This window comes from Chiroxiphia lanceolata, chromosome 6 (assembly GCF_009829145.1).
Source record: "Chiroxiphia lanceolata isolate bChiLan1 chromosome 6, bChiLan1.pri, whole genome shotgun sequence".
NCBI lineage: Eukaryota > Metazoa > Chordata > Aves > Passeriformes > Pipridae > Chiroxiphia > Chiroxiphia lanceolata.
This window is the reverse complement of record NC_045642.1, coordinates 11,274,246-11,292,079: the sequence shown is the minus strand read 5'-3', so window position 1 is coordinate 11,292,079 and position 17,834 is coordinate 11,274,246. Positions and strand designations below refer to the sequence as shown.

Genomic DNA, 17,834 nt, shown 5'->3' with positions numbered 1-17,834 from the left:
TACCCAGGCAACAGCGAAACAACATTGTAATTGTGATGAACAAGCAAGCATTTGATGAGGATTGAGTTAGGTCATCTTCTTGAAAGATAAGGAATAAGAGATAACAACAGAAGTATATGAATTCCACATAGTTACCCAAACCTGTACATGGTATCCTTTCCACCAACCTTTTCAGTTACACCAGCTTCATTACCAACGTCCTTGGTTTTCTTTGGAGTTTATACAGAACCAAAAGGGGGGGAATCTTTTTACATTAATGCTTTTGCAATTAAATAGAGGCCAGGCTCACTTCTGTTCCCAGTACATTTGCAGATATTAGATGGTGGGGTTGGACTAAATGGCTAAAGGTCCCTTCCAACCCAAACTATTCCATGATTCTTTAATACTGGAGATAACTTACCACAGGCAGGATGTACAAAAAGGTTCTATGAATGTCTCATTAAGGGATAAAAGCCCTATTAGTCATTTTTTCATTCAAAAGAAATTAATATTTACCATGTAGCTTTCTTGGCACATGATTAGAACTGAATTAGAACAGAAAATACCTCATTCTGTAACTTAAAAAAATATTTTTTTTCAAAGCAGACCTAGACATACCCAGTTGCTGAAAGAGAAGAGCCACACTGGTGCCTGTAACAGGAAGGCTATCATGTAGAGGAGTCTGTATCAGTTGTCGGTCCCCAGCTCCCAAAGAAAACAATTTCTGTAGAAACAATTTTTAAAAAAATTTAATTTAATTTATATAGAATAAACAAGCTGTCGTCATACAGATAAGTGATTAATACTGCAAAAATTATCTGTTTTGCACACAGAAATTTAAAGTCCATAAGAATAACAGAATTGACAAAAAGAGATCTGAAATATAACTTGAGGACAGTGACATGTCTCCTTGAATGTATAACATCATGGTGTTTCCCTTGCATTTACACTGAATTAGTTAAATAGTTATGGCTTTGAGGGCAGTTAATAGCACATTTCTAATAACACAAAAGGTTTAAAACCCATTTAAATCAGAAAAATGTATATTATTACTAGCTGAATTTCTTTGCTATCTGCTGTCTGGATCCATGTACTAACTATGAACATATTTGTGATATGTGGGTATTGAAGAGGACAGTTTTGCTATTCCTGTGTTCCTGCTCTGCACATAAAATAGAATTAAAAACTCAGTTACCTTTCCAGAACAAGAACATATCTCCCTTGAGGGAGGCAGGAAATGGGAGTGAAAGGAATGCACTGGTGTATCACATCCCAAACAGCACTGTAATTGCAAAATAACCTTGCTTTCCTCTGGGTAAATCCACATGACAGTCAAGCAGTGAGTGATTTCAAGCAGTTACCTCTAAGCAGTAACTCCCATGGGCTGGGGGGCATTTCTGTACAAGCACTAAGTGTGGTACATCCCCACTCTGTGTGGCAGCAAAGATGTTGAATGTATGAAGGCAGCAAGCTCTAGTTGCTGCACAGCAGGTATTTGAAACCAAAATGCTCCCCAGAAAAACAAGTCCCTGAGCTGAAGCAGAGATGCTCTTCCTCAGCACACCTGGATGCAGGTCAGTCACAGCAGATTATTTCAATGGTGGAGGACACATGAATAACCTGGGAGGCTCCTCGAGGACTTCTGAAAATAAACATCAGAAGAGTGTGCCCATTCTAATTCAGACTTAGCCCTAGAAGCCTGACGCTTAAGAAAGAAAGGAGAAACCTCAATTTCTGACTGAAATGATAGATTGAACTGAATTAAAGTTTGAACTGAAAGTTCATGTTATTTGAAGAGAGAAAGCAGAAGGAGGAACAACTGGAGGAATATGACTTTTCCTTCCTCTTCTAGCAGAGGAAACAATCACTGAGAAAAGCTGTATTTATGAATGGGAGAAAAAAAATTAGAAATAAAAAAGAGGATAGAAGTGGAGCCAGAAGTTCCAAATGCATCACCAAAACCTGTAATCTGAGGCTCAAACACCATTGAAGAAGAAGGTTTCTGATGAGGAGATACAATCTAATTACTCCCCTTCAAAACCAAAAGGCAGAGAGGTGGCTGCCTGGAGAGCAATAAGGTAGACCTTGACTAAGCTGAGAGGACATTCTGAGACAACAACACTAAAAGAAATTCCAGAGCAGCCAGGGAAAACCAGAAAAGGATTAGGGATTTGTAGGATTTCAAGACTGTTGAGAATCCATAGGTTGAGTGGAAGCTGTGCATGTACCTGACTTTCAAATGTTGCCATTTGTGTATACAGTTTCTAGGTATGTTTCATGATAAGGACCATAATTCCCCAGCAGTGTCACAGCACAAAGTGAAGGCCAAGCACAGAAGACCCACCTGGTTTATCAGAAACCTACAAATGTACAGCAATAATTTATATAAAGGAAATCAACACACAAACCTGACTTTCTGCTTACAGAAAGCATAGGTAAAAAGTAGAAAGAAGTGTATTCTCTGGGAAACTTTATTCTTATTTTTGGGTTACCAGCAGTATTTAATTATCTTTGAGAAAACCACATCTGAGTTAATTTTTTTTAGCATTTTAAAAAAAAAAATTTATGAAAATAAGAAATTTAAACAAGTTACTTATGAAACAAACAGTGGAGTCCTGAACTCCATCAAGGAGAAGACATGCATGAATGAAGTGAAGGTTATGTTAAAAAATGGCACAGAAAAAAAGCCTTTAAAAAAATTCCTGTAGCAAGCAGAAATATTCCTGAACGCATTACTATTAAAAACTAAACTTACACAAACTGCTTGATTTGTTAATGTGCCCTGTAAAAAGCCAACTCAGTGACAAAATTAACCCTTTGACCTTATCCTGGAATGGAATTTTTGCTGTCTTTAGAAGACAGGCCACAGGGAAAGCACTCACAGGCCACAGGGAAAGCACTCAGCTGAACTATGATCTTTTTTTCTTCAAAAATATTTCAAGAATTTATTTTTTGTTTTCTTCGTAAATTAAATTAACTGGAAAAATACCCTTTTTTCCCTATTTACCTGAGACCCTCCAGAAGCAGGGACAAGGCATGAGCACAGATTTGCAATGAGAGTCTCCAGTGACACGTTCAGGCTGTCCACATACACCGTGTAGATCAGGCCAAGGCAAGCCTAGAAAGGTAGACAAAATACATCCTTATTTGCAATAAGGAGAAGGCAGATGTCAAATTATTCAAAGATCTACGTATATAATTTTTTAGAAATATGTTCTTCTTAATAGTTATTAATGTAGTAAAGTACTTTCCAAGTGAAGACAGAGCAATTTGCTATGGAAGCAATCCTTCATTTAAAAAAATTAGCTTGGCTATTTAGAAGGATTGTATGTGCTGGCAGGTGTAGATATACATATATTTTTAAAGAAATTTTATGTATAATATTTTTGCTTTGTTTACTACACAAAAAGTGTTTTACTAGAAGTTACTTCTAAAAGCCATAAAAATCAACAGTGCTTTGAACTCTGTGGATCTAAACCTGACTGGTTTCTAGGGTAGAACACTGATGAATCAATGAGCTTTTGAAGCTCATTTTAAGATTAGTATCAATGTTCAACAATTCCATATGTTATTTAATTTACATTCTTTATTTTAATATATCAATATAAATATATTTTTGAATTAACAGTATATTAACATTTCAGCATTTCCTTTTTCTTCAATGGATCCAGTTTTGATTGAGAAATCACAGATACAGCTCTAGCATTTTTACTAATAATTTAATGAAGACCATTCAACATGACATTCTAAGAAGCCTTTGGAAGAAAGGAAATAACTTTGTTCCACAGAATCCTTTTGGTGCCTTTTAACTGCTGTACCTTTGATGAATCAGCAAATATTTTAGTAATTCTCTTCTTAGAAATAACCCCAAGAGTAATTGTTAATAAAACACTTAGTTAAACAGCGAAACTCCCTGCCACGGGTTGTTGTAAAATCTGAATGTTAAGAAAGTGGACAAATTATAAAAAAAACCCCACACAACTGATACCTCTGGTTCAGGACATAATTTAACTATTATTCACATCGAATTTGTAAAGTATTTTGTAGAATTGTTTCTACAGCCAGCCCTATTCTTACATGTTTTGCTTTGCACTTGCTACAGACCACTATCAGAGAAAAATACTGGGCTACATGGACTTTTCATCTTACTTGGTACTGTCATTCTTAATGTATGATGACAATTGCTGAATGATTTCCTCCTTTGATCTATAAACTGAACTTTATTTGTTTCTGTTACTGTGTATTAGCTTAATAAAAACTTAAGCTCTTCATTTATCTCTGATAAGTCATATTTCATCAGCTGAGAGTAATCCAAGATTCTAAATCTCTGTCATGCATCTTAATTTGATCTGGAAGAGGCTTGGACATTTTGCCTTACATATGAAAGAAAACTAGCATGTCACTATTAATTTACCATTATATAGTTAATCAAATATTGTTAATGTCTTGGTTTTACCTGAGCAAGTCTGATTTTGTACTAATAATTCACGTCATTATACAGTAAACTGAGCCCAGAAAAAGCTCTATCACATCTTCTATATAGTTTTAAAACTGCCTGAAGGGTAAAAAAGCACTGCTTTAATCTATAGGGGCTACTTACTGCCACAGACATTGAATTATATCTAGTTCAGTCTTAACCAACTTTTGCTTTTAAATTCCCAAATTGATCCTGAGATATTTTAATTCAAAAGTACTACCACAGCTACTCATTAAAAACAGATCTGTCTGCTGACATATATTATAAATGGCAATTGCAAGTTCTTTACCCTGAAAATTTCTGGATAATCTAGTCTGGACACCAAGACCAGACTCTTAGGAGCGAATACTTCTGCAGGCGGAATTAAACCAGACTCCTCTTCACCTTCAATTTCTTTTGTTCCCTTGAAAGAAGAAACACTTCAATTAATAGGCAGAAAGAAACCTCAAATGTTAGCATTCTCACAGTTTTAGAAAATAACTGCATTATTTGGAACCGGCAATGAAGTCAACTAACAAGAGCACATTCCAGGGGTTGCCTGAACTCCCTGGAAGTTTCTAGATGTAGTTCAACTTACTGAAACTCACCCGGGAACTCGTGCACCAATGTGCCTGAAATACAGTTCTCTGAGACAGCAGTTTAACAGGACAATGGTTCACATTAAATACCCTGTTTCACATTTTAGATACTGAAGTGACCATAGAAAGGATCCTTTCACATCAAAGTGTTAGCTGATTTACAATCAACCATGCTCCAAATACCGAAATCACATATTTCATAAAAGAATGTTTGCTTGGCCTCCTCATATTAATATAATCCAGTTTCTTTCAGAATTTCCAATAACATTATACCTAAAATTATCTATAAAGTCATCTCCAGCCTGACCTAGTGAATCTGGAATCTAAAGGAATTTCTTCACAAGAAGACTAGTTCAGATTTCTCAAAAAGATTCCTCACACCTAGGAATCACTAAGGTTAAACAAAAAAAAGGTGCAGTGCAGATAAACTTGCAGTTGTTCATGGTATTGTGCAAGTTGCTACAACCTCCTTGCCAGCGCTTATTATTCAATCGCAAATAGTTTATTATTATTCATAGCCAAAACTAAAGATGTCACTAAATATTTTCATTTCTAAAATTCCACACAATCTTTGAAAAATTCATTAACTAAGTTTTCAAGTGACAGAATGTCCGTGCTTTCCAATTTTTGCATGCAATTCTCTCCACTCCCACACCACCCACCACATTTTTTTTATTTGTTCCTCTGACCGAGCATTCTTCCAAGCAAAAATCACTATATTAATTAGGAATATGAGAGGAATTACTTCCATTTCCATATGACAGCACGAAATATCTGCCTTCTATTTCTGTCATGTTACTAGCCATCGTTTCAGTTTATTAAAAAAAAAAAAAATCCAACATCACTTTTCTATTAAATGGAAGAAACCTGATAGAAATGCCCTTAAATGCCAGGAATGTTGTGAGTTCATGAGCTTTATTTCACAACCTCAACTCAGAACGCACAGTTTCTTTAGGTGAATGCCAACCCATACTCAGCATTCAAGTAAAAGTTACTTTAAAAGAGGGTACTTAAGTTTTAATCAAAATAACTTGATTGATTCAGTATAACATTTTCATACCAAAATAAAATCAATTGGCACAACAATATATATACACACATGGGAAAAGACTTGTCTTTGTACATTAGATTTTACCTAAATGGCAACCAGTACATTAGCAATGCATGTTTTTAGTCTACTTCACATCTCATTTCCAGGTTAAAACTGTGATGCACAAATTCAAAGAGAAACACAATAACTCAGCAGTTGAACGTCCCACACATTCATTTACTTTTATCCATTTTAATGTTGACAGGGAGAGAGCTTTTGCAGGAATTACAGTTCCTTACCACTGCCCCAAAAGTCCAAGAATTGTTAAATTACCAACATAAGTTTACTGTATCAACTGCTCTAAAGAGAAATTATGAATTCTAGGCATAAAGGCAATAGATTCTGAATATCTGACAAATTGTGGACCCCGAAATTAGGAAAAATGAAATTAAAACACATTCCACATTACTAAAGGCAAGGGAACATGGAAGCTCCTCTATATTCACATGGTACTGAGATAATGAAAACTCAGGGTGCACAACCAGGGAGGAGTTTCTATAAAAGACCATTTTCATAAAAATCTACTCAACTTCAGGTCAAGTCTTGAATTAATTCATAATTAGATTTAATTTAAAACTTTCAGGGCACAACAGCAGCACAATATTGACTGATGGATCTTTTACACTATAAAGCCACTCTGTCTTACTTCATAAAAGATTCACAGAACATGCAGTGTGACTGGCCATATTTCTTCCCCAGCTCAACGTTCTGACAGGCACGCAGGCACATTATTAGGAGTCAGTAGACTAAGTAGATAATCATTTCAAACACATGACTTTTAACCTACTTTTCAAGCAAAGTATTAACAGCATAAGCATTATGTAGCAATACTAATTACAAAGCAGTAAAGCCACAAACATAATTCTTTCTATTTCCACTTCTGCTCAGACACATGCACATTTCATCTTTCTTTATTCCTTTGGTCATCCGAGGAAAAAATATTCTCTAACCAAAATTAACAAAATAAAGGAGTTGGTTATGTCTTTTTTTTTTTTCACAATAACTTTTTATTTTATAAACGTAGCCTTCAGTTTACAAGTTACTTCAGAGTAAACGGATGTTGAGGAAAACCTTGCTAAAAATACACAGATTGAAAGATGAATTTAAATTACAGACTCCCAGAACCACAGAACCATTCAGGTTGAAAAAGACCTCCAAGATCACTGAGTTCAATCTTTGACCAATCACCACTTTGTCAACTAAAGCATGGCACTAAGTGCCACATCCAATTGTTTCTTGAGCGCTTCCAGGGACAGTGACTCCACCACCACCCTGGGCAGCCTGTTTCAATGCTTAACAACCCCCTTCATGAAGAAATTCTTCCTGATGTTCAACTTGAAGCTTCCCTAGCACAGCTTGAGGCCAACTCCTCTTGTCCTGTCACTGTTGCTTGGGAGAAGAGGTTGACTCCCACCTGGCTACATCCTCCTTTCAGGCAGTTGTAGAGAGCAATAAGGTCCCCCTGAGTCTCCTTTTCTCCAGGGTGAACACCCCCAGCTCCCTCACCCACTCCTCACAGGACTTACTCTCTAGAATCTTCACCAGCTTCATTGCCCTTGCCTGGATGTGAATTGGTTAATTAAGAAGTAAAATACTGCTAGTTTCTTTTTCTTTTTTTTTGTTTTTAATCTAGTTGATTACTATAGTATAGGAAAACTATAGTTTTCCTTTTGTGCTTTTACTGGTTGGAAGAAGATGATAATGGTATTTGGTTTAATGCTATGGGGCTTCCCTTATAGCTCTCATCTATATTGCTGACTATTGCTGCCTGCATACTACCACAGAACAGATATAGAATGTTCTTAATTACAACTAATTATTGAAAGATATTCCTTTTTTCCTTTTTTTTTCTATTTTCCTGTTTTTATTTCTACAAAAAGGCAGACTTTGAAGACAGCTGAGATTAGAAAAATGTACCACTAGAGTGCAAAACAGTTTATTGTATAGGTAGGATATGACTGAGAATATATCATAAGTTTAAACAGAAAATCTTATCTGGCTTTACAGCACAGTGTTTGATTTGTTTACTTGCCCTCTTTTTTCCCCTCTCTTTTTCTGCATAAATAATATATGATAAACAAACTCAGAAAATGGTGAAACTTCTTTTGAAGGACATATGATGCAACTTCATTTTGCTCAACTTGTTTGCCACAGCTATAAAGTGGCCTCTTAAGAGACTGGCCAAAAAATGTGTGTGTTTGTGTGTTCTGTACATTTATTTCTGTACAATATATACTTAAACTCAATTGTTTTTATGTATTTTAACAAATGTTCACACCTACAGCTACACTAAAATATATATACAACCGCTTAATTGGTGTCCTTTGGCTTTAAAAGTCCCTCCACATCTATAAACAAGTGCAAAGCTGGGCACAGTTCGCAGCATTTTATCAAGTAACAGGATAAGATTTTGAAAGCTTGATATTAGAAGAAAAATTATAAAACAAAGGATAATTTAAATAATAAAATACGGCATATTTTCCTCAAATAAATGGGTGTCAGCCAAGAGCACAAAACTTTCTTAAAATCGAGATGTATATTAAACATTTTCTTCTTATGCTACACACAGGGTCCTGTGGAAAAATTATTTACACACTGTAATGGAGCAAGTGTTGAGCAGTCACACATCTCTCCAGTTCAGTACCTGTGCCCATCTGTTTTGGGAGATGTTACAGGGAATGTAATGAACACTGCAAATCTACGAAATCATGCAATGCAGAGTGCACAGGTTTCGCTTAACAACATATGATTGATACAACTTCAAAACTTCACCACAGTCTCAAGTTAAAACATTTGTGGATTACTTGATGCCTGATGAAGGTTGACCCCACACTCCTAGTTTTCCCCCAGGTGGCAGTGGACTACAAAACATCTTTCTGCTTCCCACCCACCCACTTCCATAAAAGCCATTGCAAGTACAAGATCTCTCCTGTCAGTCACATTTGGCTGACACTCAATGTGCTTAAATGTTGCACGTGGTAAATCAGCACATAAACAGACATTTTCATGTAAGCAGCAATTTCTGCTTAAGAAATTATGTTAAAACTTTTAGAAGAAAAAAGTGACTGATTTTGTGCTACTTCAGTGAAAAACTGCAACTCATGTGGCAGCCAAGAAAACTTTAATCATATTAACCTTATCATTTTTCATTAAACAGAGATATTAATTGCCATGATGTAGCCTTCAAACTTTAAGGTTTCCTCTTGACCTTTTATAAATCTGATTTTGCCACAGCAATCATATTATTTAAACATGTCAGCTCCGCTTCTAAATACTGACATTTAACTTAAAAACAACAATGTAGCCAAAATCTACATTAAAAAATAACATAAATTTTTTAAGATGAAAATGACCCACCAACAGAGCCCAAAAAAATTCTCACTACTACTGAATGTAGCTGGTGTTAAGGGACTTAGACAGCTTGAGAACACATTAGAATCACAGAATCATAGAATGGCCTGGGTTGGAAGGGGCCTTAAGGGTCGTTTAGTTCCAACCCCTCTGCCATGGGCAGGGACACCTTTCACCAGTCCAGGTTGTTCAAAGCCCCATCCAGCCTTGCCTTGAACACTTCCAGGGATGGGTCAGCATTTGCTCCATCAACATGCAGCTGAATTACATACAAACCACAACCATCCTTACTCTCCCATCTTCAGACCCTGGACATGTCCATCTTCACACTTGAACAAAAATGCCCAAATTTGCCATTTAACAAACTTCCAACACTGAAGGTTCCTAGATAAAGCAGCTCTGACCTGTGAGCAAACTCCCCAAGACTATCAGCGGTCTATCAGTCTTCACTCACTGGCTCTGCCTCCACTGTGTCCCTCTGGGTCTTTGAATTCCCTTTGTCAGAGATGCCACTCACATTCAGACAGGAGGACAAGCCAGGCATGCTGACCCTACATCTCCATTCCAGGGGAATATGCTACTGAAGCCAGTGCAATTTCGTTCTGACTAATGTTGAGTGGAGAAAAATTAGGTTTATCTTCATGTCAGAGGAAGGCAAATCAGTTTAAACTGAGGAACTAGTACAACAGTTAGAAAACACAAAGCATTAGATGCAGTTTTACTGTTCTGAAGCTGGCAGGCATTATTTGAAACTCGAAGGAAATCAAATTTGAACAGAAAATGAAATCAGAATTGTACTTTCATTCAGCCCCAGAAAGAGAACAAACATCTTTCATTACAAAGCTTGCACTCTAGTACTTCATTATGTCAAAACCAGTTTGCCCTATGCAAAATTTTGCATTGAAACTATGCCAAGTTCAGCAGGCCTGTTGTTTTTCTACTAACTGCCCAGCAAAGATTTAGAGACCATGCATGATTTCTTATTTTAAGAAAAATTATTTGAAGTTTACTTTAGTAATCTTATGCCAATTGCTCATTTGGGACAGATCCCTTTCTCCTCATGTGACTTGGTCTCTGCTGATTTTACTTGCAGCCAAATACACTCTTAGCTGGTTTATTAACAGTCAAAGGCCAAAAAACATTCAGCATCAATTGATTTTATTTACTTTCCAGATTATAAAAATGCATGTATCCAATAAATTCTAACACATGTATGAAAGTTAAAATAAACTTAGCTGAGTGCTTCCAGAAGACAAATCTGCATCCTGCCTACAATATGCTATACTGAACTAAAACCACAGGTGAACAGATCTGCTTCATGGCTTGTCTACATACTCAGAGTCATACCACTGCAGCTAAACTTATACTGGAAATATTAAACCAGCATAAATCCATTATCTTGACTTAATAATTTCAAAATGGGACAATAAACTGTAGTAATGCACAGTAGGGAGTCCATCAACTAAAAAAAGATAAGGATCAAAGATAGAAAATTATGTGAAGATCAGAACTTATCAAATAGAACAACCTCAAGTCACTATTGCAGATCAGCTCACTCACTCCCTGAATATTGGTGACACTTCAGAGTACAGAATAAGTCATACTAAGTCATAACAAGGAGTTTGCAATGCACCTTCCAGCATTACACAAAATTGACACCACCACCATCTACTAGATGTTTACCAGTCAATGCACCTCACTTTGAAAACTCCAGAAGGTGTTGATATTCATTATTATCTAAATACATCAAAAGAATTTAGGAACAAAAGCAACCTCACACCCACACTCTCCCCCTTTCAGTCCAGCTTTCACAGCCATCGGCCAAAGTATCCCTCTGGAGGAGGCCATTAGGATGTCCAGCCCCAGAAGACCTGGGAAGTCCAAGGTAATGTTATTGAGTTGCCCTGCAAATGCTGAAATTCCTTGGGCAATAATCAATAGCATCCAGTAATTGCTTTTAACATGTTAACCTTAGCACTGAGGAATTCCAAGAACTACAGCACCAAGATCTTAGCAAGAACTGTGTGTACACAGATATAACTTCAGAGTTTGGAGTTTACTTAATCTTCCTGAATCTACCCAAAGGCAGCAAACTTCATCCATGAATTCCACCCTTTCAAGCTTTACATACTAAACTGAGAAGACTGTAGAGATCTACAAAACATAAGCAGAACAAATGACAAAACTCAAATTAACTGAAGAAAGCTGGTAATTCGTACACTATTTTAATTCAGTATAATGGTTTTCAAATAATATAGAACAGTATATGTAGAAGTACACCAAGGCAAAATTTTACATGCACAGATTATTTTTTTGTTTAATTAAAACACAGTTAATTTTTTTAAATTACATATGGGGAAATGTATTGAAAAGACTTCCAATGAATTGTTGAACTAGTATTACTGTTGTTGGAAAGTCAGATGAATGATCTGAACTCTGCTGACAAAGAAATGTCTCTGCTTAAAAGACAGTATCTCCTTGTCCTGTGGGCTGAGACTTGGGGCTGCTATATAGACACGGTGCAGGAGTTAAGAGGAAAAGGTGACCTTTCCCCAACACAAGTTTTTGTACCCTGCAACAGCATGAGTTCAAATTGGGGATGGGCGTGTGAAGGCATGAGCCAGAGGATAAACAATACAGGAGAAATTATTGGCGGAGTTATTAAAAGATGGAAATATGCTTTCCTTTGTACAGCTGTTCTTAACTTTAAATTCTGGTCTAAAGAGGACCTTAAATGTATAAAAGGACATTAAAATACAAGTCTGTTTCTTATATAGAACATTATCTGCAGCCTTCTGTTTATGCCACCACAGAAAGGAAATAAGGCATTACTTAAATCTCTCTATGATGTCATACCAGCCATTTTTCAGAAGGTTCAGAAAGATGATGATGCAATATACCAAACATTATTTTTTTTAAATTGAGGGTTTTTTAACACAAATTGTGATTTTGGGGCATTGACTGTAAAAAGTAATTCTCAGAATAAATTTAACATTTGGTATATTCAAGAAAACTTCATCTTAAGAATAACATGCTAATCTAATATCCAGAGGGGAGTCAGATTTCACACACAAAATGGGTACAACCGAACTGAGGGTTCTCATCCTCTGCCAAAACCCAAACATCAGTGACTCATGGAGCAGCATATGCTTTAGCACAGCAGGATCACCAACTCTCCAGTCCAAGCAGAAAAATTATAACTTTATGAAGCAAAGTCATTTTGTTGGCAGTTTTTCCCTTGACTCAGGAAATATCTGCGAATGTTGTGAATCTGCCATTTTATGGTTTGGGATTTTTACAAGTTCGTTTTCCTCTTTTTTCAGGGGAGGGCAGATAGAGGAAGACAATGTGAATGGCAGGAAGCAGGAGACTTGTGAATTATTACTTATGTCCATTTTCCAGAACGATATATTTAATCTTACTAACTTTGTGATCACAATGTTTTAACATATATACGCTTAAGACAACACACAAGAATGATACAGTCCTATAATGAGATTGTTATAAACATGTTTGGGGGTTTGTGCTGATCCCGTCGAGCAGATTTTCTGTAATGCAAGAAATGCAGTTGCACAGGCTCAATTACTGGCATAAATCATTCTCTAATTTGTTGATGGTGGGGTTGGGAAGAGAGGGCAAATTTCTTTCCAAGTGCGAAGCGATGTACAAATTGACCATTAGGTTCCCAAATTATGCGAGTCAACATTTTTTAAAAAGATTCTATCTGTGGTGCTCTTCCAAGCACTGTCAGGATAAATTCTAACTGCGCAACTGGTAAGAAGCACAGCTGAGGTCAGTAGAAGTATCTGCTGAGTCAAAAGCATTAAATCAAGTCTTTGTCTTCTAAGTGGCAACATCCAGAAACTGCTGTTAGAAATAAGAGTCCCATTTTAGCAAGCAGTGTGTACACCACATGGAACTACACATACTGATAAATTAACGTATGCATGTGTGTGTGTGTATATATATATATATACGCTTCTTTTTCTTGTTTGTTTTGATGACTAATAAAGCTACAAACAGTGTTTTATGGGTGTAGATGTCAGTTATGATTCTTCTGAATACCCACTGGCTGCTCAGCAGCTTCTGGCTTCAGTTGCCAGAAAAATAAACTGGGTAGACTATTTTTTTTCTGTTGACAGGACAAGGTTTTCTCCAAAACAATGACATTTCAAGTGGATTTCAAACCAATGAAATTTGAAGCCCACAGAAATGATCAAAATACAGCAATGGGACACCACACAACTCCACATCCATCCCCACTCCTCCAGCATCCCAAAAAAAACCCCAATCAGCTTTCAAGGCACTGTGAGGGAAGAGAAAATAGAGATGTTTCAACTTACTCTCCTCCTAATTCCTGCAGATACATGCAAGTCAATACTGCATCCAGCTCTATTTGCTAGAGCATCTAAACAGCACCTTAAGCCAGACAACAGCATGGATAAGGCAAAGCATGTGCTGGAAATATAAAAAGCTGGAAGGAGAAACCTGGTCAGTATTTCAGATTTCTTTACACTCAAGTAGGAACTTGAGGTGGGAGAGAAATCTTGCACATAGAACTGCTCTGCAACACACTAGAAATGCCTTTAAATGACACCAGCTTTACCAATGTTCATTCAGTATTAGACTGCCCCTACCAGTGTACCCACATTCCAAAATTTAGACTGCTGTTAAGGTCAAACTTTCTAATGTTCCTTTTTAAACCCAGATGTATAGGGAACATAACCTTATACAGCTTTAGCAAATGTTACTGGGACAATTAAGTGAGACTAGCATCATAAAACACAACAATTCATGAAGGATTACATGGCAAAGCTGTATCACCTGAAATCACATAGCACCAAATGAGTTCTATTCCCCTATTTAATGGAATATCACGTGTTCATCTTCCTCGTGAGCACAGAAAGAGAGAATTAATCCAACTAAAGGTAACATCAATCCTTTTTATATATTACCACAACTTTATGAGAGTTGATTGCCAATCAAACTGACCAGCACCCAGGTAGATAATAAGCTCTGGGTCACTTCATCACTATGATTCATAGACATCAACTAATGAAATAACATTTTATTTTCTATCTAGGACTACAAAGTTGAAAACAGGCCATCAGCTGACACCTAGAGCCTGTGCTTTCCTCTGAAAAACTTGTTATGACATGCAACTGCCAAGAGACTAAACTGAATCCAGGGCTTGCAGAAATAGCCTTTCAGGGAGGGTATCTTTTTTCTGCAGACTATATAGCTTTTATAGTTGCTACCTTAATCTTGCACCCTAGGTTATCATGGGTACCACCTAGGTATTCCATGTGAGTACAAACTCCTTACTTTTCAGGTGGCATTTATTTACAAATCATCCTGTAACAAACAACTGAAGCAGGAATGAAGGGAACCAAAGCTACAGAAGGAGTCTTCTCAGACCCCATTGTGTCTAAAAGGTTCTTGTATTATTATGCAGAAGGCTCAAAAAAGGTTTGATTGCCCTCTTCTAGCATTCACAAGTGAAGAAATCAGTTTGTTTTCAATTCCCACTTTAATTGACCACAGAAACTTCCAAGTGGTTGATTTCACTTTTTTTGTGAAGATGATTCTGCCAAGCCAAATATCTGATCTGCTCTGGTTGAATTCCGACCAGTCTCGTGTATCAGCAAGGTTCACCTGGTGAAACCTACTGGGAAAGAAGTGGTTCTGTGGGGTTTTTTTTGAAATTTAATCTTACTTTTGTCTTAGCAAGTTATATAATTCAGTTAAAAAAAAAAGAATGAACTGTATTTAACTGTGAAAAGTACTGCCCGTATTTCATTTCAAGTCCTGTACCCTATGTTTCATGGACTGTTTAATGAGGCATGAATCTGAATGGTTAAATCAATATTACTGTCATAGTCCAGTGCTTCACAAGCTTATGTTTCATTACAGATTGTACATGTGCTGAATTCTTGCCTAATGACCATGTAACAGGGCACGTTCAATTATTCTCTTTGGGTTTCAGAAAGAAACAGGAAGTTTGGCTATAAACAATGCAGTCATAGAATAAATTTCACCACAGCAAGTTCATCTGAAAAATATGCATTCTTTACAACACAGTCAGGAATGGCATTATGAGAACCAACATCCTGCTGCACTCAGTTTTTTATTGTTGTTTTTTTTTAACTTTGGGTTTTTTTGTATTAATACTTGGGCAATATAAGAAAAAAAACCCCCTTGTAGTTAATATTGGATGTTTTGTGATGACCATTACTTCAAAGATGTGCATAGGGAATCAAAAGCAGCTGCTAGAAACCACAGGATAAATAACAAGTTTGCTAAATTTAGTATATGTTATGAAATACATCGAGTGGAGGAAGAGTCAACCACTGTAAATTTTTATCAGCTGGGAAAGAATTACTATAGAATATTTCACTCTCTACTTACAAAATAAAGGAAATTAGACATTAGAATTCTAGACATTAGAATTTTTAATAGGAATGTGTCAGTTGATCTACACTAAAATTTAAGACTAAAATACGTCTAATTTTTGGGTACCTTTCTGCTTTTAACTCCTTCTAATAATATACAAAAAATATCCACCTAAACTATAGTGCTAATGAAATAAGAACAACTATTATTCTCTGGCTTCCAATTGTGCCTAGAAAAAGCACAACATTATTATTACTACACCACATTTTCAAATATTCTACAAATAAAATTTCAACTCCAGTATTAAATGAACAGAGTACTCTTGTTTTATTAAAAACCACTTTCTTAAAATAATCAATAATGTTACAGTTCTTCACTAAAAGAACAAAAAAAATACTTTACTTAGCAATCTATTTAATCTTAACTAATTCTATTATACTTAGTGCCAAGGTCTTACTTATTTTTTAATTTTTATGTAGGAAAGAAAATATTTCAAAACATAACAATGAGAGTCTGCAATTACAGACTGGGTTAGGTTTTCCCTAGGTTATAGATTCTAAAGATTCCAAGTATTAAGTCACAGCAGAGATTCTAGGGAGGACTTTACATTAAATGGGAAACAAAATGCCTATTTTTGAAAGAACAAGGTTGCCAAAAGAAAAATTAAATACATGCTTAAAAACAAACACTGCCAAGTGGCTGACACCTAAAATCTGACCTAACTAACAACTGAATAATTACTCTATCAGTTTTAAAATCTTGCCATTTACCCCCACACAAACCTTGCCAATAAATGCACTTACAGAAATATGTATATCCACGGAGCAGGCCAGCAGAGGGAGCATAAGTTAATAAACTTTTTCCTAGAACAAGGCTTAGAATCATCCATGCTATGTCAAACACGAAGGGAAATAAAAGGAACACCATATTGCCTGTCTCATTAAAAAAAAACAACAAAAAACCAAAACCAAAACAAACAAACAAAAAAACCACCACAAGAAATTCTATGGGATGTTTTTGGTTGCTTTTTTTATTGCAAAACAGACAAAACTCCCAAACCCACAAAGAAGTACACTGAGCTCACCTCCGTGCAAATACATGGATTTCTGTAGGAGAGGAACAGCAAAATATTTTCTAGAGTTGCCCTCTATTGTTTCTAGACACCTTTTTCTGCATTTTTGTAACTTACTGTAAAGTTTTTACCTGCAGATTAATCTCTGCTTCATAGAAAGTTAAGCAGGAACAGTAGTGCCTCTCTGAGTCTATGTCAGTCAGAACCACCACGAAGAACGTTGGTTGTTTCCTCTCTTTCGAAAGCTGCCATCCTCCAGGCTGGCAAAACTAAGGAAACAAGAAAAGAGACATACAGTTAAGCAGTAATACCAATTGTTTTATGAAATATAGAAAATATTTTTAAACAATGTAACAGCTCATTATCAAGAAGCTCATTTCATTTGAAGTGAACATATGCCAGGCTGCAAAATTTGAAGAAAATGAGGAAAATCCAGTAGGTCTTGGAGTTGGCCAGATATAAATCCAACCCTATAAACATCAAGGGAGATATAATTAACTCCACAAAGTGAAGATGTGTTCCTCTGAATTCAGTATTCAGGATCGTCTTTGCAGTGTTTAACAGGCAACAACAGGAAAAGATTGATACATTATGCAGCTTTTACTTGGATAACAGGTTTCAATTTGAAGTCACAATTCTTGTGATGTGGAATGTCTCTACATTTCTAATTTCTCTCCTTACTTCTTTGTTAATCTACCTAATCAAACATAAGATATTGCACTTACACCTGCTTGCAAAATTATTCAATAGTTGCTCTTACAAAAGACTATTCATAGAGCAATGTTTTTCATCTATTTATTGATTACCTCTATAAACTTCATTGTGAACACTTGAAATTTTATAAGAAGTCATACTACAGCAGGGATACAAGTTTTGCCACCACTGTGAAAAATA

At 36.1% G+C, this 17,834-nt stretch overlaps 1 protein-coding gene across 5 annotated transcripts in view; it reads right to left on the bottom strand.

Moving 5' to 3' along the window:
- The window catches only part of SBF2 (SET binding factor 2), a 258,391-nt gene that overhangs the window by 132,881 nt on the left and 107,676 nt on the right, over nucleotides 1–17,834 (bottom strand). For all 5 annotated transcript variants that reach the window (XM_032690555.1, XM_032690551.1, XM_032690553.1 and 2 more), the window contains exons 3-6: nucleotides 17,072–17,209; nucleotides 4,746–4,859; nucleotides 2,987–3,097; nucleotides 598–703 (exon numbers count right to left, since the gene is read on the bottom strand). In XM_032690555.1, coding sequence (XP_032546446.1) covers nucleotides 598–703; nucleotides 2,987–3,097; nucleotides 4,746–4,859; nucleotides 17,072–17,209 — 469 coding nt within the window. The remainder of the gene's footprint in view (nucleotides 1–597; nucleotides 704–2,986; nucleotides 3,098–4,745; nucleotides 4,860–17,071; nucleotides 17,210–17,834) is intronic.